This window comes from Dendrobates tinctorius, unplaced genomic scaffold (genome assembly GCF_039654945.1).
Source record: "Dendrobates tinctorius isolate UK_male_01 unplaced genomic scaffold, ASM3965494v1 ptg000082l, whole genome shotgun sequence".
Lineage (NCBI taxonomy): Eukaryota > Metazoa > Chordata > Amphibia > Anura > Dendrobatidae > Dendrobates > Dendrobates tinctorius.
Genome location: NW_027361750.1, coordinates 18,284,293 through 18,308,588, shown reverse-complemented (window position 1 = coordinate 18,308,588; position 24,296 = coordinate 18,284,293). Strand labels below are relative to the sequence as shown.

The 24,296-nt window shown below is 46.7% G+C and overlaps 1 protein-coding gene across 2 annotated transcripts in view; it reads left to right on the top strand.

The window, feature by feature from the left end:
* RAB2A (RAB2A, member RAS oncogene family) overlaps window positions 1-24,296 on the top strand; it is a 130,228-nt gene that overhangs the window by 8,492 nt on the left and 97,440 nt on the right. For both annotated transcript variants that reach the window (XM_073583949.1, XM_073583950.1), the window contains exon 2: window positions 23,774-23,845. In XM_073583949.1, coding sequence (XP_073440050.1) covers window positions 23,774-23,845 — 72 coding nt within the window. The remainder of the gene's footprint in view (window positions 1-23,773; window positions 23,846-24,296) is intronic.

Here is a 24,296-nt window from a genome sequence, read left to right as displayed (position 1 = left end):
GCACTCAAAATGGGGGACATATCTGTTGATTTTTTTTGGGGGGGTCCCAGCTGTCAAAACCCCACTTATGCAGTTATCACTAGAACACTTATTAAAGGGGTTGTCATGGTGTATCAGCAAAGTGCAGTCATTTGTAGTTTTCAGTTATTGAGATGCTCGTGCACTGGTCAGCCTGTGGGGGTGGGGGGCTTTATGTGGTGCTCTACTTATACATTTATCATTATTGGCTTATGACGCGTCATTGACCTGCCCCCTATTTTACATACTGCATATCATATTGTGAGGTTACAACAAGAAAAATTAACATTCATCAACATTTTGATGAAGATATATGTATTTTTCCCCACAATAATGACTAAATCATAAATTCATATTGGGCATTGTATTATGCTACAGCGCAGGTGCCACCACCATTTTGATGAATGTAAAGTTACCATATTTTTCGCTTTGTAAGACGCACTTTTTTTTTCCTCAAAATTTTGGGGGAAATAGGGGTGCGTCTTACAAAGCGTACATACCTTACCATAGGCCGTGATCAGGGGGTGTCCAGCGGTTGCTGGCAGGTGCTACGGGTGTGTCCAGGGCTCTGCCAACATTTTGCGACAGCCGACAGGTCAAAGCCCCGGAATTTCCCTGTGTGTGCGGTGGATCCGGTAAAAAATGGCCTCTGGCACATGCGCAGATGTGATCTCGGGACCTAGATCTCGAGAGATGAGATTTCAGTGCTGAGATCTCATCTCTTGAGATCTTGGTCCCAAGCTCACATTTGCGCATGCGCTGGTGGCCATTTTTACCGGAACCACCGCACACACAGGAAACCGTGGAAATGCCGGGGCTCTGGCCTGCCGCAAAATGTCGTCAGAGCCCCTGCCAGCGCCAGACACACGCAGCACCACTGGGCACCTGAGACACCCGCAGCATCGGCCAGCAACCGCCGGGTAACAGGAGACACCCGGCAGCAGCACAAGACCCCCCAGCAGCGGCGCACATCTGAGCCCCATTCATCCCTGCCTGTGGCCTGCAGCATCACCCCGCTCGCTCCTTCCTCCTCCAGCAACAAAAGATGCAAGGATTATAAGAAGCACCACTATTTTATTAAAAAATATTTTTTTCTTATTTTTCTCCTCAAAATTTGTGGTGTCTTATAAAGCGAAAAATACGGTATTTCTTTTTTTTTTTTTTTTTTTTTTTTTTTTTTTTTAGAACTACAAAATAATATATACAGTATGTAAAATAGGGGGCAGGTCAGTAAGGGATCAGTGACCTGTCACATAAGCCATCAGTGTGAATACCTAATCAGAGCACCAGAATCTCAGTAACTGAAAGTAAAGATCAAACAACAACCAAAATACGAATTTAATCAACCCACGTATCATTGTAATCAGTATAACAGCGCCAACCTGACACTGTGTGTAGGGTTAATGAGCACAGTCCTGCTTACAGGTTCCCTTTAAGGAGTGCAAAAATATCTACCGTATATGTGAAGATGTGAGATTGTGGGTTATAAAAATCACCTAGGCAGGGTAACAATGCAACTATTTTTATTCCATACATCCATGGTTGTACAACAAATCCATGTAGATGGCCAACATATTATGTCCTCAGTCCACATGTTCCCAATTTGAGATTGGTAGTCCTACTGGCACCATACCAGGCGATACCCACTGTCTCCCAACTTTTGGTTGGCCCACAGCTTTTGGTAGCTCCAGCCGATTAAGTGTGCAGTCATAGCCTCTGTTCCTCCAGATGATGGATATCGCAACCGTAGCTCATGGATACCCCTCCAGCCAACAATCAATCTCCAAAACTCCATAGTCTGTCATCCATCCCAGCTTGGATCCTCTCACTTCGAAATCACTCCAACAACTGCCTCATTCAACCCTTTTTCTGCCTCCCCCTTAAACATTTTCACATATTCGTATATTGACGCACCAGCGATCCCGACAACGATACGACCTGGTAGGGATTGCTGGTGCGTCGCTACATGGTGCGGAACCGCAGCAAAATCCGCAGCGTGTGCACACAGCCTTAGGGTATATGCACATGACTAGAGATGAGCGAATATGTTCGGAAATCAATCGCCGAAACCAAACGTGCCATAATTGTACCATATTGATGCCGATTTCATGTTTGATGATAGTTTCCGGACATTCACTCATCTGTACTCCCATTGACTCCAATCAAAAAACCTAACAAACCACAAACATAAAGCGCATGAAAGAATGAACATATCTGCAGCAATATCAAAACGACTTGCTGTGCATATGTTATGTCTTGTGTAACTTAATTGGTACAGGCTTCCAAATCCATGAAGCCGTTGAAAGAAATGACTGGTCCATTGTGTAGGTGGCTTCCACTAGACAATTACTACTATCTTATTTGGAACTAGAAACTGCTGGAAGAGACAATCGAAAAGACTCTTCAGGGAAAACACTGCAGACATTTTCCTGAAGAGTCTACTGCTTCAAAAGCAATGGGGGTGTGACAGTCTTTAGAAGACACTGTGCGTATATACCCTGAGGATACCCTTCGCAGGCTCTATTTAACTTTCAGTGGCCATTGGAACTGTCTTTTTAGCAGTTCCAGCTCTTCATTGATTGTATGCAGTCTCTTGTCAGCATAACTGCTGTGTCCAGAAAGTTGATGTCATGAAGAGGGGCGCAACCTCATTCATCACAGTGCAGAGAGCTCATACCAGGAAACAGCGGTGTATGTTTGCTGGTAACTAGGAGAAGCTATGTATAGAGGAGCGATATACTGCAGGAGGAGGCTATAAAGAGAGATGTACTGCAGAATGGGGCTGTATATAGCAAGGCACTAAGGAGATAGATACTGCAGCATAAGGCTGAGATTAGTTGAGACGTGTATGCTTGCTGCTGAGAGATCAGTGATGTGAATCTGCCGCTGTGTTGATGCATATGGCAGAGGCTTGTCTTCTGATGTGTGCATCAATACGGTTTCAAAACGGCATTTGTAGTTTCACATCACAAATTTCTCAGCAACAGTCAGCAAACGGCTCTACACTGCTGTTGTAAAATATTGCAGGGGAGTTGTGCTTTGCTATAATGAGCTAATGATGTAAAACTACACTTCAGCTATACTGATCTAAGTTTTGAAAGATAAAACTAGTCAGGCAGAGTACTGTGCAGACACAAACAGGGCACAGAAGCACAATGTGAATTCTATACTTAGATGAGCTTGACAATCGTTCTTAGAGATGAGGCTCGCCATCAGCGCTTCCTATTACTGTATACACCGCGCCTCTTTAGTGCTAAGTGCACAGAGATGGAGAAGACAAAGACTGTAAGAAACTGACTGCCAGTTCCCTGCTTCTGTAGCTACACAACCACATGTAGTTGTGCTCCAATGCAGGGATGTTTTAAAATGTCACTGTAGAGTTAGTGTGGTGACCCAGACATTTAACGTCAGTTTGGAAATAGTTTAAGGAAACCTACCAGCAGGATTGTGCACAGTAACCTACAGACAGTGTCAGGTTGACGCCGTTATACTGATTAAAATGATACCTTGGTTGATTAAATCCATCTTGTGGTTGTTGTTTAATCTTTATTTTCCGTGGTTGTTGTTTAATCTTTATTTTCAGTTTTTAGTTAATGATATGCTCGTGCCTCAGGGTGGGCCTGGAGTGTGGGGATCTTCATGTGGTACTCTGCTTAGGTAATCATCATCCACTGACCTGCCCCATAGTTTGCATCTCAGTAAGATGGCGCCGCCGGCTCGTGTGCAGTAGCAGCAATTGGCTCACAGTTATATACACCGATAGCTGCTACTGTGCAGGCGCCATTTTCAAATTGATTTCTTTTTTCTTTCTAGCTGAATAACATGACTAAGAGTTATTGGCACAGGAAACGTGATTATGCCTTCAGAAGGTTTTTTTTTTTTTTTTAATGTATGTACAGATACTCATTATATAAACTAGGGGGCAGGTCAGTGAGGGATCAGTGACCTGTCAGCAGTCTGCATTATGAATACCTAAGCAGAGCACCACATGAAGATCCCCCCCCCCCCGCCACAGGCTGCCCTGGGGCACAGGCATATTAGCAAAAAATTGAAATTAAAGAACAACCATAAGACGGATTTAATCAACCAAGGTGTCATTGTAAGGCCTGTTTCACACTTCCGTTTTTGTGTCCGCCAAACGGATCCGTTTCCGGTTTTTTGACGGAAACGGATGCCAACGGATCCGTTTTTAAAAAAACGGATCCGTTTTTTTGACGGATCCGCGGTAACCGTAATGGAAGTCTATGGGACAAAAAAAACGGATCCTGCAAAAAATGGCGGATCCGTTTTTTTACGGAAAACGACGGATTTTGACGGATTTGAAAAAACGGAAGTGTGAAACAGGCCTTATCAGGGCTGTGGAGTCGGTAAGTCAAACCTGCGACTCCGACTCCTCAATTTCCCTTACTCCGACTCCCACATATATTGCTTATATTTAAGTGAAAAATGTATTGTTGTACAATGTGAACATCAGACATTTACCGTATTTTTCCGACCATAAGACACATTTTTTTCCCCAAAAATTTTGGGGGAAAGTGGGGGGTGCGTCTTATGGTCGCAATACACGGTACTAACCTGGTGGCTGGTGGCAGCGGGCGGGGCTCTGCGGTGCAGTGTTGGCAGCGGGAGGCGCTCTGCGGTGTGGTGGTGGCAGCCGGCTGTGCTCCGGTGCAGGGGCGGCGGCTCCGCCGGCATTTCTTCGCAGCTCGGAGGCCTCCGCACTTCCCTTGCTGGCCGTCGTCATGTTGCGGTGGCCTCCGGGAGCATGGACGCCGGGAATATGGCCGCCGGTCCGGGGACGGCGCATGTGCAGCTTCAGATCTCGTCCCGAGATCCTGGGGGACGAGATCTCATTGCCGAGATTTGAATCTCGTCCCCCCAAGATCTCGGGACGAGATCTGATCCCACGCATGCGCTGTCCCCGGACCGGCGGCCATCTTTCTGGCGTCCATGCTCCCAGAGGCCACCGCAACATGGCGGTGGCCAGCAAGGGAAGTGCGGGGGCCTCTGGGCTGCAAAGAAATGCCGGCGGAGCCGCCGCCCCTGCACCAGAGCACAGCCCGCTGCCACCACCGCACCGCAGAGTGCCGCCCGCTGCCACCACCGTAGAGCCCCCCAGCACAGCTGCCCCTGCCTCAGCGTTGCTGCCCCAGCACAGCTGCCCCAGCACAGAGCTGCCACCGCACGAGCCTGGACCACTGAATGACCCCTGTGACTGCTTCTCCACCTGTGCCGGATCCCTTCCCCGGTAAGCTGAATTCGGACTGTAAGATGGACCCCCATTTGACACATTATTTTTTTTTCCCTATTTTCCTACTGAAAATTGGGGTGCGTCTTATGGTCCGGTGCGTTTTATAGTCCGAAAAATACGGTAATCATTTCTATGATCCAATAATCAAGATATTTAGATAGAACATAATATCTATTTATTGGAATACAACTTTAGAACACAAAACTGTAATAAATTGTAAATATGTAATACACTGTATACATGTACATGTATACGGTACAGACCAAAGTTTGGACACACCTTCTCATTCAAAGAGTTTTCTTTATTTTCATGACTATGAAAATTGTAGATTCATTCTGAGTGAAGGCATCAAAACAATGAATTAACACATGTGGAATTATATAATTAAAGTGTGAAACAACTGAAAATATGTCTTATATTCTAAATTCTTCAAAGTAGCCACCTTTTGCTTTGATTACTGCTTTGCACACTCTTGGCATTCTCTTGATGAGCTTCAAGTGGTAGTCACCAGAAATGGTCTTCCAACAGTCTTGAAGGAGTTCCCAGAGATGCTTAGCACTTGTTGGCCCTTTTGCCTTCACTCTGCGGTCCAGCTCACCCCAAACCATCTCGATTGGGTTCAGGTCTGGTGACTGTGGAGGCCAGGTCATCTGGCGTAGCACCCCATCACTCTCCTTCTTGGTCAAGTAGCCCTTACACAGCATAGAGGTGTGTTTGGGATCATTGTCCTGTTGAAAAATAAATGATGGTCCAACTAAACACAAACCGGATGGAATAGCATGCCGCTGCGAGTTGCTGTGGTAGCCTTGCTGGTTCAGTATGCCTTCAATTTTGAATAAATCCCCAACAGTGTCACCAGCAAAGCACCCCCACACCACCTCCTCCATGCTTCACTGTGGGAACCAGGCATGTAGAGTCCATCTGTTCACCTTTTCTATGTCACACAAAGACATGGTGGTTGGAACCAAAGATCTCAAATTTGGACTCATCAGACCAAAGCATAGATTTCCACTGGTCTAATGTCCATTCCTTGTGTTCTCTAGCCCAAACAAGTCTCTTCTGCTTGTTGCCTGTCTTTAGCAGTTGTTTCCTAGCTATTTTACCATGAAGGCCTGCTGCACAAAGTCTCCTCTTAACAGTTGTTTGTAGAGATGTGTCTGCTGCTAGAACTGTGTGGCATTGACCTGGTCTCTAATCTGAGCTGCTGTTAACCTGCGATTTCTGAGGCTGGTGACTAGGATGAACTTATCCTCCGCAGCAAAGGTGACTCTTGGTCTTCCTTTCCTGCAGCGGTCCTCATGTGAGCCAGTTTCTTTGTAGCACTTGATGGTTTTTGCCAATGCCCTTGGGGACACTTTCAAAGTTTTCCCAATTTTTCTTACTGACTAACCTTCAATTCTTAAAGTAATGATGGCCACTCGTTTTTCTTTACTTAGCTGCTTTTTTTCTTGCCATAATACAAATTCTAACAGTCTATTCAGTAGGACTATCACCTGTGTATCCACCAGACTTCTGCACAACACAACTGATGGTCCCAACCTCATTTATAAGGCAAGAAATCCCACTTATTAAACCTGATAGGGCACACCTGTGAAGTGAAAACCATTTCCGGTGACTACCTCTTGAAGCTCATCAAGAGAATGCCAAGAGTGTGCAAAGCAGAAATCAAAGCAAAAGGTGGCTACTCTGAAGAACCTAGAATATAAGACACAGTATTTTCAGTTGTTTCACACTTTTTTGTTAATTATATAATTCCACATGTGGTAATTCATAGTTTTGATGCCTTCAGAGTGAATCTACAATTTTCATAGTCATGAAAATAAAGAAAACGCTTTGAATGAGAAGGTGTGTCCAAACTTCTGGTCTGTACTGTGTATGTGTGTGTGTGTGTATGTGTATGTATGTGTGTATATATATATATCACACACACACACACACACACTATGACTTATCTCGGCTAAGATAAAGCCTAGATCCTCAGGCTACATTCACACTATGGGCGTAGCCAGGATCAAACCTGGGGGGGTGGGGGTGGCAGAACTTCATACTGCACACCTCAGCTGAGCAATGCCTGTCCTGGGCGTCCTTTTGGGCAGCTATGAGGTGTACCTGACTGGTGCTAAAAAAAAAAAAAAAGGAGTGTTAGTCTGTGTGCTATCCGGCTTTCATTCTTTTTGGTACAGATAAGATATGGATAAATGGATATATAGAGCAGTTTTCTAATTTGCTTTTGCTATTGAAACATCTATGAGCTCAAAAACCTTTCAGGTGATGCAGTTTTTTAAAAAGCTGATCTGCTTTTGCAACTGAAAAACGTATCCTCAAACGCAGGAAAAACGCTGTGTGTGAATGTAGCCTTAGATCAGGAATAGAACAGTCATTTATAGGACACTTCATAACTTATCCAAATTCCTATGAAAAAATATTCAGCACATTCTGCACTTAGCTACTGTACCCAATTTATTATATATTTTAGGAGTCGGTCCATTTTATACCGATTCCAACTCCACCAAAATGAGCACCGACTCCACGACTCCGACTCCACAGCCCTGATTGTAATCAGTATAACGGCGCCAACCTGCCACTGTCCGTAGGTTACTGTGCACCATCTTGCTGACAGGTTCCCTTTAATAAGAATCTACTGTGCTTTGTGAAAAGTGATTGCGAGAATATCTCTTAAAGGATTACCCTACTTACACTAAAAGTGCTAGTGTTATGCTTATATTTTTTATAGCACCACCATATTCCACAGTGCTGTACATTCATTGTCATTGCTGACCCCTTTTTTTTTTTTTTGGGGTGGGTGCTCACAATCTAAATTCCCTATCATATGTCTTTGGACTGTCGGAGGAAACAAGAGAACCTGGAATAATCCACGCAAACATTGGAAGAACCTACAAACTTCCTGCAGATGGTGTCCTTGATGAGATTTTAACCCAGGACCCCAGCGCTGTGGAGCAACAGTGCTAACCACTGGGCCACTTTTGCACTTGACCAACATGGACTGTCACATGTGCGAATACACATCGCTATAATACGTTCTGTAAGCACGTAGGGGAGATTCATGGAAACTTAAAAACTTTGCAACTCATAACAACCAATCCCAGCACAACTTACATTTGTTACACTGCTCTTCAAAAATGAAAACAGCTTTGTATTGATATCAGAAATAAAAATGGTTGTATAACAGGAATCTCCCAGTATCTACAGCTACAAGTGTCGATAGAAACTTCTTTATACATGTTCACATGTAATCCCTACAAGATCCCCACGGTGATACACATTTGTAGGAATTGATGTGCTTCATGCACCTGCTAGTCAAAAAAAAAAGTGTATATATTATGTCTCGAAAAGGTGAAAATTATCTTTATTTATTCGGTCGTCCATGACAGCACCACCTGAGAGAGGGGATCCGCCCTTCAGGAACAGGAAACCTACAGATACAAAAGGGCGGCACCTCTCCCACGCATCAGTTGGTTTCCTGTTCCTAGAGGACGGGACTTCCTTCAGATCGTCAATCATGGAGTCGTCGAGGGATTCCCAGGCCGGCTGACCGACTCAGGTAGCGGGGGGATCTCCTACCTCAGTCAAGCTCGGGGTACCTGGAAGCGCCACGGTGGGGCCAGGTAGGTCGCCACGGCAGTGGTTAGAGCAGGCAGAGCAAAGGGTCCGGTGGACAGCCGTCTCCAGAATGCGGGCACCAGGTATGTATGCAGGCCCCTCCTGATGCATCTCCCCCGGGGTCCGGTCTCAAACCCCCTCCGGCCGGGTCGGCGGTTACGTCCGGTCGGCAAGCACAGGCTGGCGCGCATGGGGGCGCCAGGCATACCGGAGCCGGGGGCGCCGTGCCGGCTCCTTTCCGCGCGCTCCCGCGGCCTGTGACGCGGCGGAAGGGGCGGGGCCGGGAACGCCAAAACCGGAAGTCGGGTGCCGGCCGGCTTCCCAGTGTGCGCGGCGATCCGGGGGGACGCGCGGTACCCGAGGCGGTGGGGGGGGGACGGACCGTGCGGGGGAAGGTCGCGGGAAGGTTCCTGGGGGAGGCGCCGCGCCAGTGCCCTGCTGACCGGATACTGGGAGGCCTTAAAGGGCAGGAGGTGATGCTGCCGGGGTGCTTCTGAAGGCCCAGTGATGTATACGACAGAAGCCCCCATAGAGCAGCAGGACGTGCAGGGAGCGCCCACAGAAGGAGGCCTCGGTGAAGCCTCATACGAGTGGCCAGCAGAAGAAGCGGACGAGTGAGCAGAGCCGCAGAAGTTCCTCCAGTCTAAAGGATCCCCCTGCCTCCCTCCGTGATCCGGTACCTGCCTCATCTGTATGGGTAAGAGATCTCCGTGAATGTACCCTGATGCAGTGTTCCCTTATGCCTGTTTCACAGGGGAGGAAAGCTACGGTAAAACAGAAGCACAGGGAATGTGCCCTCTGTAGTTGCCCCTTACCAGACGGCCACCCCAAAAGTCTATGTCAGCCATGTGTGCGACAGACGGTAGGGGTTGGAAGGGGACGGGGGACCAGGGATAGACTGTCAGGCCCTTACACTCTCCCCCGTCCTTACAGGTAGCGGAAGAAACACCGGATTCTCACCTGAAATAATCAGGACAGAGATGAAAGCCCTATCTAAAAGGGACTCTTCTAGTGGGAGAGAATTTAGTTTCTCAGGGTCGGAGTCCTCAACTGCCCCTAGGAACAATGACTCCTCGGATTCCCCGGCCTCCACTTCATCCTCTTCGGATGAAGACTCAAGCCGATTTTGCTTCCCGTTACACCAGATGGACAAGCTAGTTAAAGCAATAAGGTCCACCTTGGGAATAGCAGACTCAAAGCCTTTTTTCCATTAAATGATAAGGTCCAGAGCCTGATAGAAAGGGAATGGAAGAGACCCGAAAAAAGGGGCTCCTTACCACCTGCCTTCAAACGGAGGTACCCATTTGATGACCCAGTGGTAAACAGATGGGATAAGGCCCCTAAGCTGGACGCGGCAGTAGCCAAAGCCTCCAAAAAGTCCTCCATACCGTTCGATGATATGGCCTCCTTAAAAGACCCGCTGGATAAAAAAGCGGATTCCTTTCTAAAAGGAACATGGGAGATGTCAGCAGGCGCCCTAAGGCGATAGCTGCCACTTGTACAGCCAGATCCGTTATGGTCTGGCTACATCAACTAGATTCCCATCTGAAGGACGGAGCCCCAAGAGCATCCATTCGGAAAACTCTACCGATCATCCAGAGTGCTGCGGCTTTCTTGGCTGATGCCTCAGCAGACTCGGCACGGATGGCGGCTAGATCAGCTGGGTTATCAAACGCAGCTCAAAGGGCCCTCTGGTTAAAATGCTGGCCAGGAGATATCCAGGCCAGGTCACGACTCTGCTCCATTCCAGGTGAGGGGGAATATCTGTTTGGCCCCGTCCTGGACGAACTTTTAGAGAAATCTGGGGACGATAAAAAGAAGTTCCCCAGCCTCCCGAATCCTTCTTATAGTCGCCCCTTCACCAGGAAAGGATATTTCCGTAGAAGGCCGTCCAGAGATTAGGGCAGATGGGATGACAAAAGAAGGAGAGGGGGAGACTAGCTGCCTTCTACCCAGCCTGGTCGCTGATCTCTAGTAGCAACTGGATACTGGGGGGCGGGTTTACGACTAGAGTTCACCCGGGTTCCCCTAGATCGATTTAAGGTCACCCCTCTCAGGTCTTCCACATCAGAACAAGCTGCCCTGGAGGCCGAGGTTCATGATCTTTGCCACAAGAATGTCCTGACTATGGTTCCAGAGGGAGAAAGGGGGAAAATGTTTCTACTCCCCTCTGTTCCTGGTCCGCAAGCCACACAGTCCCTTTAGGACTATAATTAATCTCAAGTCCCTCAACGATTTCTTGGTTATACGGCCGTTCAAAATGGAAACAATCAATTCAACAATAAAGTTGTTGTTTCAAAACTGCTTTATGGTGGTGTTAGATTTAAAAAATGCATACTACCATATACCCATTCATACGGTCCATCAACGCTTCCTCAGAGTGGCGGTTCAGTTAAATGGGTCAGTTGAACATTTCCAATATGCGGCCCTCCCCTTTGGGGTGGCAGTCGCTCCCTGGGTGTTTACTAAAGTGGTGGCGGAAGTTGTGGCCCATCTACGTGAATCTAGCATTCTAGTAGTCCCCTACTTAGATGACGTCCTGATTATAGGGAAAACGGCAAAACATTGTAAGGAACAGCTACAGAGGGCAATGTCGGCCCTAGAGCGGTTAGGTTGGCTGCTTAATATCAAAAAATCTCGGTTACAGCCGATGAGAATTCAGCAATTTTTAGGCCTGATTCTAGATTCTGAGAAACAGGAATGCCGTCTGCCTCCGGAGAAGCTTGTTCGCCTACACTATCAGATCCTAAACGCTGCCAATAACCTCACCATGTCCCTCAGGAAAGCCATGTCCCTTCTGGGTTCCCTTTCCTCCTGTATCCCGGCGGTCCAGTGGGCCCAGTTTCATTTAAGAATACTACAGGGCGAGGTCTTACTGCATCAAAAAATCCTTGGGCTAGCCCTTCTGGTTGGGGGGCTCATATGGGCGAAGTCCTAGCCCAGGGCCTATGGGACCATCACCAGATAAAAATGTCATCTAATTTGAAAGAACTGACAGCATTAGAGCAGGCAGCTAAGAAGTTACTTATGTATCTGCAGGGCCATCATGTGCGAGTGTTATCCGAAAATCAGGTCACCGTGGCTTATATCAACCACCAAGGTGGGACTCGTTCCAAACCCCTGATGAATGTGGCAGAACGGTTGTTCCAACTAGCAGAGCAGCATTTTCTATCTTTGACAGCACTACACATAAAGGGAAAGAAAATATGATGGCAGATTTTTTAAGCCGCAACCTACTAAAACAAGGAGAATGGTCCCTAAACAATTCGATCTTCGACCTGGTTATACAAAAATGGGGACAGCCAGAGGTAGATCTCTTCGCCACCAAGGAATACAAGAAATTAAGACTATTCTGCTCCCTAAATCCCAGAGAGAACCCCCTGGCGGTAGATTCCTTTCTGATAAAGTGGGACTTCAAGCTAGCATACGCCTTCCCTCCCCTATCACTACTACCCTTTGTGTTGAGAAAAATCAAGAGAGACAGAGCAAGGGTCATAGTCATTTCTCCATTTTGGCCCAGGAGGGCATGGTTCTCATGCCTCAGGACCAGGTCGGTGTCCGATCCTTGGGTTCTTCCGGACATCCCAGATCTCCTATCCCAGGGCCCAGTCTTCCGTCCTCAGGTGGCTGGCCTACATCTGACGGCGTGGAGTTTGAGCGGGCACTCTTAAAAGAAAAAGGCTTCTCCCCAGACTTGATTAACACCCTACTTAAGAGTAGGAAGGCCATTACTACCAAGATCTATGCTAGAATTTGGAAGAAGTTCCTGCAGCGCTCTGAAATAGTTGCTGGGGGTTCAACTCCAATAAATCAGATCTTAAAGAGTTTCTTCAGAAAGGGTTTGGATATGGGACTTTCCACTAGTACTCTTAAAGTACAAGTATCAGCTTTGGGGGCTCTCTTTAGCTGCAACATCACAGGTAATTACTGGATCGCTAGGTTCCTTAAGGCAGCAGGTAGGTCCAGGCCAGTAGTGAAGGATAGATTCATGCCATGGGAATTGAATCTAGTCCTTACGGCCATGACGGAAGCTCCATTCGAACCTATTTCATCAGCTTCCATTAAAAATCTGTCCCTCAAAGTAGCCTTCCTGGTAGCTCTAACCTCAGCTCGCAGAGTAAGCGACATCCAGGCATTATCTAGGCATCCTCCTTATATACAGGTTAAGGACAATAGGGTAATACTCAGACCTGATCCGGCGTACTTACCTAAAGTGGTTTCTAACTTTCATAGGACTCAGGAAATAGTCCTTCCATCCTTCCTCCCTAATCCAGCTAATGAGAAGGAAGAAAAACTACATACCCTGGATGTTAGGAAATGCCTCATAGAATATCTGGCAGCTACCGATCCTTGGAAGAAAGATAATGCCCTATTTATTTCCCACCAAGGCCCTAGGAAAGGTTGTAGAGTGTCAAAAAATACACTAGCCAGGTGGATTAGAGAAGCAATTTCTGTAGCATACACTTCAAAAGGCAGGTCGCCACCCGGGAAGCTGAGGGCACATTCCACCAGAGCCATGGCGACCTCGTGGGCCGAGAGATCAGAAGTCTCCATCGACCAGATATATAAGGCGGCTACTTGGTCCTCTCCGAGCACCTTTTATAGTCATTATAGGCTAGACTTGGGTGCTTCCACAGACCTCTCTTTTGGTTTAAGGGTACTGCAGGCTGTAGTCCCTCCCTAAATAGTTATTACTCTCTGTAATTCTCTCAGGTGGTGCTGTCATGGACGACCGAATAAAGTCTTAGTTACTCACCGGTTAACGGTATTTTTCGGAGTCCATGACAGCACCCGTATATTCCCTCCCTTTTAGTCTATTTTGGGTGTGCACTTCTTCCTCTTATACGTACACGGGTAATTTAAATAGTTGTGTATAGTATTATATATAAGTTATGCTATTAAGCATTGTGGTCCTCTTGTGCTCTGTAATCCAACTGATGCGTGGGAGAGGTGCCGCCCTTTTGTATCTGTAGGTTTCCTGTTCCTGAAGGGCGGATCCCTTCTCTCAGGTGGTGCTGTCATGGACTCCGAAAAATACCGTTAACCGGTGAGTAACTAAGACTTTCCAGCCCTTGTGCACAATGTTTCATCTTTTTCTTTTCATTTCTTTTTTTTTTTTTTTTTTTTTTTTAATGGTTTTACAGTATATACTCGTGTATAAGCCGAGATTTTCAGCCCATTTCTTTGGGCTGAATTCCCCCCCCCCCTTCTCTCGGCTTATACGCGAGTCATATATGGGTTGGAGGGGGAGTGGGGGGTGTCAGAGACCATACTCGCATCCTCCTGGCACGGTCTCTTCAGCCCCTGCTTGCCCTGTGATCTCAGCATCCCAGCTGTTCCTGCATTCAGCGGTCACGTGGTACTGCTCACTAAACTCATGAATATGCGCATATTTAATGAGCGGTACCACGTGACTGCTGAATGCAGGAACAGCTGGGACGCCGAGATCATGCGGGAAGCAGTGGCTGAAGAGACCGTGCGCAACGAGGGGGGTGAGTATGACGGGGGAGGACGGGGAGCAGAGCAATATTTACCGGTCCCCATTCCATCGCTGTCTCCCGGGTCCTCTGGCTGTGACATTCAGCGTAGGGCGCGTTGACGTAGTCAGTGCGCGCCCTCTGCTAACGTCACTGCATAGGACCAGGAGACAGCGATGGAGCTGGGAACGGTAAATATAGCCAGTGCTGGGGGCCTGAAGCAGCGGCTACACCGGCACCTAGGCCCCAGCGACGGAGAGGTGAGTGTGTTTTTGTGTGTGTGTATGTGTATATATATATATATATATATATATCAGCACCATATGGGGGGTATTTTATGTATGGAGCATCTACTTGGGCCACCATTAACCCTTTTGCAGCATATGGGGGGTATTTTATGTATGGAGCCTCTACTTGGGCCACCATTAACCCTTGTGCAGCATATGGGGGGTATTTTATGTATTGAGCTTCTACTTGGGCTACCATTAACCCTTGTGCAGCAATATATGGGGGGTAATTATCCTTGGAGCATCTTGTTTGGCCACCATTAACCCTTGTGCAGCATTTTATGGGGGTATTTTATCTATGGAGCATCTTTTTGGACCACCATTAACCCTTGTGCAGCACCACCCTTGACTTATACATGAGTCAATAAGTTTTCCCTTTTTTTGTGGCAAGTATATACGTATATATTTTTCTTTGCATTTTGTCAATTGATACAATCCATCTATTTATATAATTGCCTTGTAATGTTTTCATTTCGTGTTCTGTCCAGATGTCACCGTATCCCAGAATTCCAAGCGGAGGAAGTTCACCGACCGCCATATTGGGACACCCAAGTGATGGGTGTCTCAATATGGAAACCTGCTGGTACCAACCTATTGCGCGGTACCACCAGCAGAACACCGTCGCACCACACTCGCGCGCGCGCGCACACACTCACACAGCCTCTTGCGCAGTACCACCAGCGGAACACCGTCGCACTGCGCCGGCGCAAATTCCGCGCAGGCGCAGTGAATTATTCGGGTGATCCCGGCGGCAGATGCGCAACGTGTCTACAGGCAGAGGAAGCCGGTAACATTAAAGGGGTTTTCCCACGAACGAAAGTTCATTTTTAAAATTGTGTCTGACCGTGTACGGAGCTTACCACAGCTCCTAGGCAGGGGAGGAAGCAAAACAATACAGCAGGGGATCACAGTGGATTCATTTTGTGAGGTAAAATATTTCACTGACTGTGTTTGAACAATATTTTACCTCACAAAATGTATCCTCTGCGATCTGCTGTAATGTCCGTATTGTCTTTTGCTTCCTCCCCTGCCCAGGAGCTGTAAACGGTCAGACACGGGTGAGAGAGACAGAGCACAGGGGGGAGACAGCTCAAACGGGACAGCACATGAGGGGAGAACACAGCACAGGAAGGAGCGAGACAGCTGACAAGGGGGATAGCACATGGGGTAGACAGGTCAAAGAAGAGAGCACAGATGAGAGAAGTCGGCACATGGGGAAAGAGAGAGTGGATAGGTGGGTGAGCACATGGGGGGGAGGGGGAAAGATTCTCAGCGCTGCAAAGCCTGCCCCCATCGTGACATTACCGCCCTCTTGATGCAATGGCATCGGGCCTCCATCTAGTTACTATTTTTTAAAACATTCTTATTTTGGAACATTTGTTTCCCCTTCTGCCAAACATGACTTCAAAGTGACTTTTGTTATCTGATACCAAGACATTATCCGTTATATTGTTTAAAGGGCTATCGAGCCATTCATTTTTAAAGGCTGATCTTTTTGATAGGCCATCAATATTAGATTGATGGATTTCATCAGCTGTCAGATGAAGATGTGGGACTGGTGTGAGTGCTACAGTATCTTCATTGTGTATCGCAGTTTACAGGCTAATACCTGTGCCATTTTTTTTTTCTACATATCCCGTTAAGTGGCTGTGTAAGATATTGCAAAGTTGTTCCATAGAAGTGAATAGGACAGCGTTGCAATATCTTGAATCACTGCTGTGAAAATCACTGCCCAGGGATGAACTAAATCCCCGGAAAAAGTATCAAATGTTGTACATAGGCTAAGAAAGCTCTAGCTCTGCTGGAGAAAGCAAGCCCCCAACAACGGAAAAATAAAAAAATGTAGTTTCTGCCACCACATTGTGAGAAGCATACCGTTTTTAAGTTGTTCATATAGTAAAAAAATAGATGTAAACATTTGGTAAAAAAAAAAAATCAGATTAACATAGTTTTTGTTTCATTTTCTCTGGTATTCACTAACAGTAGTGCTATTTTATTTTTTTTTCATTATAAATAAACCCTTTCTCACTTAGGCCATGTGCACACGATGCAGATTTCCTGCGGCTCCGCAGCGGATTTTACCGCGCAGAAACGCTACATATCCGCATTGTGATGTACAGTAGCATGTAAGTCAATAGAAAAAAAAACCCGCTGTGCAGACGCTGTGGATTTTTCCGCACGGTTTTCTTGTGGTTCAAAATATGCAGCATGTCACTTCTTTTGTGCGGTTTTCCACCTGCTCCATTCTCCAAATCCACAGGGGGAAACCGCACAAAAACAGCAAGAAAACAGGAAGAAATCTGCAGGAAAAATGCAGGTCATTTGACCTGCGGATTTCTTCAATTCTGCGTGGAAAAATCCGCAGGGCAAAAAAGTACGTGTGCACTCAGCCTTGGGCTGTGTGCCCACAATCTGGAATAGGAGAGTTTTGGACACAACATATTTTCACTGCATCAAAAACGCTGCGTTCTACATTGCAACTTCATGTCCACTGTGCGTCCTTTTTTTTTTTTTTTTTTTTAAAGCTGCGTAAACCTACCTGCGGTGTGGGTTTCCAAGACGCAGTATGTTAGTTTTTGTAGAGGAGACTCTTTTCTCCTCTGCGCACTTTCCCTGAAAAGACTCTCATTAGATGTGGTAAATCCGTATATAGTTCTAAAAAAACAAGTGAGTATGTAGAACACAGTGTTTTGGATGCAGTGAAAATTTGCTGCGTCCAAAACGCTACCATCCATGATTGTGGGCACGCAGCATTAAGGCTATGTACCCACGTTGCAGAGATGCTGCGGAAATTTCCGCTGCGGGAAAAACGCATGGAATTCGCATGCGTTTTTCACGTGATTTTTGCATGCAGAATTAAAGCGCATTCCAAGCGATTTGAAGCATCGCTTGCAGTGTGATTGACAGGTTGGTCACACTCGTCAAACATAGTGTTTGACAAATGTGAGCAGCTTTTTACTATTGAGTCTGCCTATGCGGCATCAATAGTAAATGATAGAATGTAAAAAAAAATAAAAAATGATGTTGTTCTCACCTTCCAGCGTCCCCCGCAGCCTTCCCAGTCCTCACCATGCTCCCGTTCCCGCTACGTCATCATGAGTCCTTGCCGCAAGGCATTACTGGGAACGGGAGTTGGCGGGAGCATCGGTAAGGCTGCACGGGACGTCGGAAGGTGAATATAACCCGATTATTTTTTTTTTTTTTATTATTTTTTTTTTTTACAGGGATATGGTACCCAGAGCCTGAAGGACAGTCTCCTCTCCTCCAGACCATGGGTACCATCCGCGCACATGAGCCGCTCACTTTGCGCATGGTGGGCATAGCCACATGCGGAAAGTACGCGGATCTCATGCATTCCTATGCGTGCGGAATCGCGGCAATTCCGCAAAAACAATTAGCCTGCTGCGTTTTTTTCCGCTGTGCGATTCCGCCGCAGGAAAAAAGCGCAGCATTAGCACGGCAGGTGCCGAATGCCATAGGAATGCATGGGGTGCATTCTGTATGCATTTTCGCAGAGTTTTCGTGGCGAAAAACGTGGCAAAAACGCATACAATCCGCAACGTGGGTACACAGCCTAAAAGTCCTTTTTAGAATATCCTGTAAATTATATGTTGTCGTCTCTGGATGCATAGTGGGCGTGGGATTTCTTGAAATCCCATCCACTGTGCTGTAACATCTGAACATTGCGTGTTGGACGTTGCGCAAGTACGCAGCATCAAACCTGCAGCGCTTACTGATCGTCTGCACATACCCTTATAGAGCTATGTTGATGGAAACATTAAAAAAAAAATTGTTGGATGAAAAAATAAAAACTGCTTGTATCAGGAAGCGGTTGTAGGGGTTTTCCAGTTTATGGAAAGTGATCCCCTGAGCAGGTGCTTGTCATCCTTGCATCTATAGGCTGCTCCCCCACACTGCTCTGGTCTCTGTGTTTGGCTGCAGTGTTGATGTCACATCGTCAGCACACATCACTGCAGCAGCTTGTGCCATGTACATTGGCAGAGGCACTGAGCTCAGTGACTGGCTGCAGTTTCGATGTGACGCCATCAGTGCAACCCAAGCACAGAGACCGGAGCAGTGTCTCAGAGCCAGTGCTGGACCTGAGGAGGGTGAGCACCTTTTCCATTTGTTGTTTTACAATTTTATAAAAGCGTTTGGAGACCACTTTTCTAAAAGGCAGACCACCTTTTTGATTCCTGTTATTAGTGAGGTTGGGTCTTCATTGGACTTTGTTTTCCAGCACATCACACAGATGCTCATCTGTATTGCGACCTGGGAAATGATCATGTTTATCAAACCATTCCTGAGATTTTACAGTGCGTCCGGGTGTAATTGAATGGGGGACGGATTATCCTTTCGAAGGAGACCACTGTCATTGGGGAAATACTATTGTCATTTAGGCGTTTTCTTGAACATCAATGCTCATGTAGGTGATAACTGCTAATAACGTGCCTGGACTGAAGGGTTCTGAGTTGGATTGTGCCCAAGAAGACATGTACTAATGTAGCACGTGTAGTGTGTACATACAGATCGTTCTAGACATAAACAGATTAGTTGCTAGTATTAGATGATGTCCGTGTCTATATGCACATTGGTTACTCAACCACCTTTACACCAGAGGGACACTTGTGACTTGTCATGCTGCTAATATTCTGTTTCCACAATTGCTGTCGGAGCAGTTTCTGAAATAGAAAACATATAAGCTTACAATCCATGTACTGAACAACAAGAGCTCCTCCAGCAGTGTGTCAGGATTGTTTGAGAATTGCCACTTGCACATCATGTACTCGTACCACAATGTAACACTTGGGCATTGTGCTGGCTTTTGTGTCACAAGCTTCAACAATGGCCCCATTACTAGGTACAATTGAGAAACAATTCTGACATTTGTCAGGAAGCTGGGTAGTCTGAATATTGCATGTTCTTGGAGTTGAAAGGTATAAAAGTGCTAGATAACAATAGGTACAAGATTAGAGGAGGCCGGGTTTATAGGAAGAGCTGTAAAATTTACATCACCTGGTCTCCTGACCTTTCATAAGGATGATGGTGAACAATCCGTAACCCTAACAGGCTAATTAAGGTCTGAAACCTTGGTCAAAGTTATGAGTACACAAATCTCCAAGGGTGCCCAAATGTTTGCATCGTCCCATTTTCTTTTGTAATTTTTCAAATGTAAAAATATATTTTTTGCTTAAAATACTAATGAAATGTGTCATCTTTAACTTTAGGCCTTTTAGAGATCTTTTCATCTTCAACTTTAACTGTTCACAATAACAACAATTTTGACCAAGGGTGCCCAAACTTTTACATGGCACTGTATTGAAACCGTTTACAAACAACAAAAAGAGCATTCTGGTAATTTTAGCATAACAGAGATATAAGAGGTAGAATAAAAAAAGGAGTGTGGAAGCTAAATCATAGGGCATTCAGTGGCTCAAACATTACACCAATGAAAGTTGTTGAACACATAATCACAAATTAGTATTGGTCTCCAGTTACCAGATAATTAAAAATCTGAAATTGACAACCAAGAGACGCAAGACAAAAGACTCGGACACCCACAAGAGGAAGAAATACTATGTTATGTGGGTTAAATGCTTTATTGAGCCCAAACTGACTCAAATAAGTCCACCTTAGCATTAAGGGTTGCCGCAAGGTATTCCATCCTCAGTACATTAGCAGTTCTACTAAGTAGGTCCTGATAGGAAGGGGAAACCATCATCCTCCATTAGAGAGCAGTCAGACAACGCAGCAGTTAATAAGTGTAGGAGCAGTTTGGAGGAATTTTTCCCCATTCCTCCAGGAGCTATATTGAGAACGTAGATTAAGGGTATGTGCACACGCTGCGGATTTGGCCGCTGCGGATCCGCAGCAGTTCTGCAGACAGTGTACAGTACAATGTAAGTCTATGTGATTTACAATCCGCAGTGCACATGCTGCGTTTTTTTCACTGCGGAAAAGCTGCGGTTTTAAATCCGCAGAAGGAATTGACATGTCAATTCTTTCTGCGGATTCTGCTGCGGTTTGCCACCTATTCCATTGTCCAGCTGTCAAACTGCAGGGGAAAACCACAGGTCATTTTACCTGTGGATCCACAGGTGAATCCACAGCGTGTGCACATGGCCTAAGGCGTCCAAGGGAACTTCCATGTATATTACCTTCTGAATCAAGGTTTGTAAAAAGACTTCTAACCGTCAGCTGATATGTAAATATTTAGCAATCAGTTGTCATTTAGCGTGCCAGTAAGACCAAGTTAATGGATCCGAAAGCCAGCATACACATTAGATGGCTGTTGACCAAATGAAGCTTCGGCCTATCATTCGGCCACCAGCTGTCGTGGCCGGCCTTCTCATACATGGGAGCTCTCATACAGCTGAATGCTTCTGTCTTCTCTGTGAGAAATCTTATTTCTGGGAGGACAAAGCAGTTGGCAATACAAAATCCTCTGGTGATCTGTTGTCCTGGGACAATGACTGCAAAGTACAGGCGCTGTGTGCACCATTGATGTGGCCTAACATTTAGGTTCATCTTCTCACCTACTTGTTTTCTCTCTATCTCCACCCTTCCTCTTTGACAGCTCTGGCTTTATAGAGCCAGTGAATGATGGCGCAAGATGGAAAACAAGTAGGTGGGAGGCTGCGTTTAAATGTTGGTCACACAAATGGTGCACCGAATGCCTGTACATGTTGTGAACAGTCATTTTGTGCTGACATTGTCCCTCTAATGTAAGTGGATCTAAAAGAAACCACAACACTATTGAGGCAGGTGACAGACCAATGGAGATTATGCAGTGTCATTCTGGCTGTGATTGACCAAGGTTCTGATGACCAGGGCTGTGGAGGTGGTAAGCCAAACCACTAACTCCGACTCCACAGCACTGCCAAACTAGTGCTCGTGTCCATAAAGTGCAGATTCTTGTCAACCAAAAGCCAAGATCCTTAGATCACGAACAGACATTTTATAACTTTCCCAAATTATTATGAAAACATTTACAGCACATCCTGCACTGAAATAATGAATATTATGTACTAGATTATGGCCCGATGCTATCGCATTGGGAGGATGCGATATCATCACACCTCTTGCCATGTTAACCCTCAGCACACACACTCCTCTCACCTTTCACCATCTCCACTCACTCTTTCACTCCACATACGAACCCTTCTCTCACTCCGTCTCTCATACTCACGCCGTCATCGCCGCTGCTCCACGATCCCCGACATCTTCTTCCGCCGGCGCCATCCTGGATCCAGACGTTGTCCACGCCGGCGACATGTTTTTGCGGCGACGCCATCTTGAGTATCGTGAAATCCCGCGATACTCAAGATGGCGTCGCCGGAAGAACATGTCGCCGGCGTGGACGACGTCGGGATCCAAAATGGCGTCGGCGAAATCTCGTGCGTTTTCGCCGACGCAATTTTGGATCCCGACGTCGTCCTCGCCGGCGACATGTTCTTGCGGCGACGCCATCTTGAGTATCGCGGGATTTCACCGATCCAAAATAGCGTCGCCACAGGAACACCTGTGAAATACGCAGACGCTGCACCTGTGAAATGCGCAGACGCTGCACCTGTGAAATGCGCAGACGCTGCACCTGTGAAAAGCGCGCCCAGCACCTGTGAAATGCGCAGACGCTGCACCTGTGAAAAGCGCAGACGCTGCACCTGTGAAAAGCGCAGACGCTGCACCTGTGAAAAGCGCAGACGCTGCACCTGTGAAAAGCGCAGACGCTGCACCTGTGAAAAGCGCAGACGCTGCACCTGTGAAAAGCGCAGACGCTGCACCTGTGAAAAGCGCAGACGCTGCACCTGTGAAAAGCGCAGACGCTGCACCTGTGAAAAGCGCAGACGCTGCACCTGTGAAAAGCGCAGACGCTGCACCTGTGAAAAGCGCAGACGCTGCACCTGTGAAAAGCGCAGACGCTGCACCTGTGAAAAGCGCAGACGCTGCACCTGTGAAAAGCGCAGACGCTGCACCTGTGAAAAGCGCAGACGCTGCACCGGTGAAATGCGCAGACGCTGCACCGGTGAAATGCGCAGACGCTGCACCTGTGAAATGGGCAGACGCTGCACCTGTGAAATGGGCAGACGCTGCACCTGTGAAATGCGCAGACGCTGCACCTGTGAAATGCGCAGACGCTGCACCTGTGAAATGCGCAGACGCTGCACCTGTGAAATGCGCAGACGCTGCACCGGTGAAAAGTGCGCCCAGCACTCCGTCTCTCATACTCACGCCGTCATCGCCGCTGCTCCACGATCCCCGACGTCTTCTTCCGCCGGCGCCATTTTGGATCCCGACGTCGTCCTCGCCGGCGACATGTTCTTGCGGCGACGCCATTTTGAGTATCGCGGGATTTCGCCGATCCAAAATAGCGTCGCCGCAGGAACATGTCGCCGGCGTGGATGCCGTTTGGATCCAAAATGGCGTCGGCGAAATCTCGCGAGATTTCGCCGACGCCATTTTGGATCCCAACGTCCTCCACGCCGGCGACATGTTCTTGCGGCGACGCCATCTTGACTATCGCGGCATTTCGCCGATCCAAAATGGCGTCGCCGCAAGAACGTGTCGCCGGCGTGGAGGACGTCTGGATCCAGGATGGCGCCGGCGGAAGATGATGTCGGGGATCGTGGATCAGCGGTGATGACGGCGTGAGTATGAGAGACGGAGTGAGAAAGGGTCGTATATGGAGTGAAAGAGTGAGTGGACGTGAGTGGAGATGGTGAAAGGTGAGAGGAGTGTGTGTGTTGAGGAGGAGTGGTGTGTTAAGAGTTAACATGGAAAGAGGTGTGCGGTGACGTCACCGGTTACAACTGGACGGAAGTTGTTACAACCGGAAGCTGCTTAGGGCTTTTATTATAGATTTTGGGATTCTGTCCTTTTTATACTGACTCCACCAAAATAGACTCCCGACTCCTCAGCGTTGCTGATGACGCCTGATATGTCACCCTAGGTTTTGGCCAAAGTTCCCTTTTAACATTGTACAATATGGATCATTTAGGTCCTTGCTCCTTTTTCTTAATCCTCGTTTGCTAATTGTATAAATGGAAGAAAAACTGCTAATCCTTTTGATTTGTGCTTTTTATAATGTGTAACGTCTTTCATTTCTGTCTTGGTGTCAGGTGTTGGGAAGTCATGTCTACTATTGCAGTTCACAGACAAGAGGTTCCAGCCAGTCCACGACCTGACCATTGGTGAGTGAACAGAAAAGATAGCCTGCATTGTGTGGAGAGAATGGGGATTGGCATTCAGCCGTGTTCGACATTATGATTACACTGTTTAGCGCTAGTCATACAGATATATACTGTACATTTATTTTTCGTTGATGTCATTCATTGGAGGTTATAAATCATGAATCAAAACGTTTCTGCACATGACGGTGTATTCTGGCAGCAGCTAGTGGTTAATTGCTGGGATTTGCTGTCACTTGCTAACTATTATGGGTCTGTCCCCCACAACCAACATACGTTTTTCCATTATTTTTAAATAAATTATATAAAGTTTTTCTGCTGATTTGCAGTAAGCACAACAGAGAGTAGTATCCAACACCTGACCATCAGTGATTGTGTTCATTAACACAACCCTTTTGTGGCTCTGTATAATTTCAGAATTGTATTGAGCTTTATTATAGTACAATATATATTG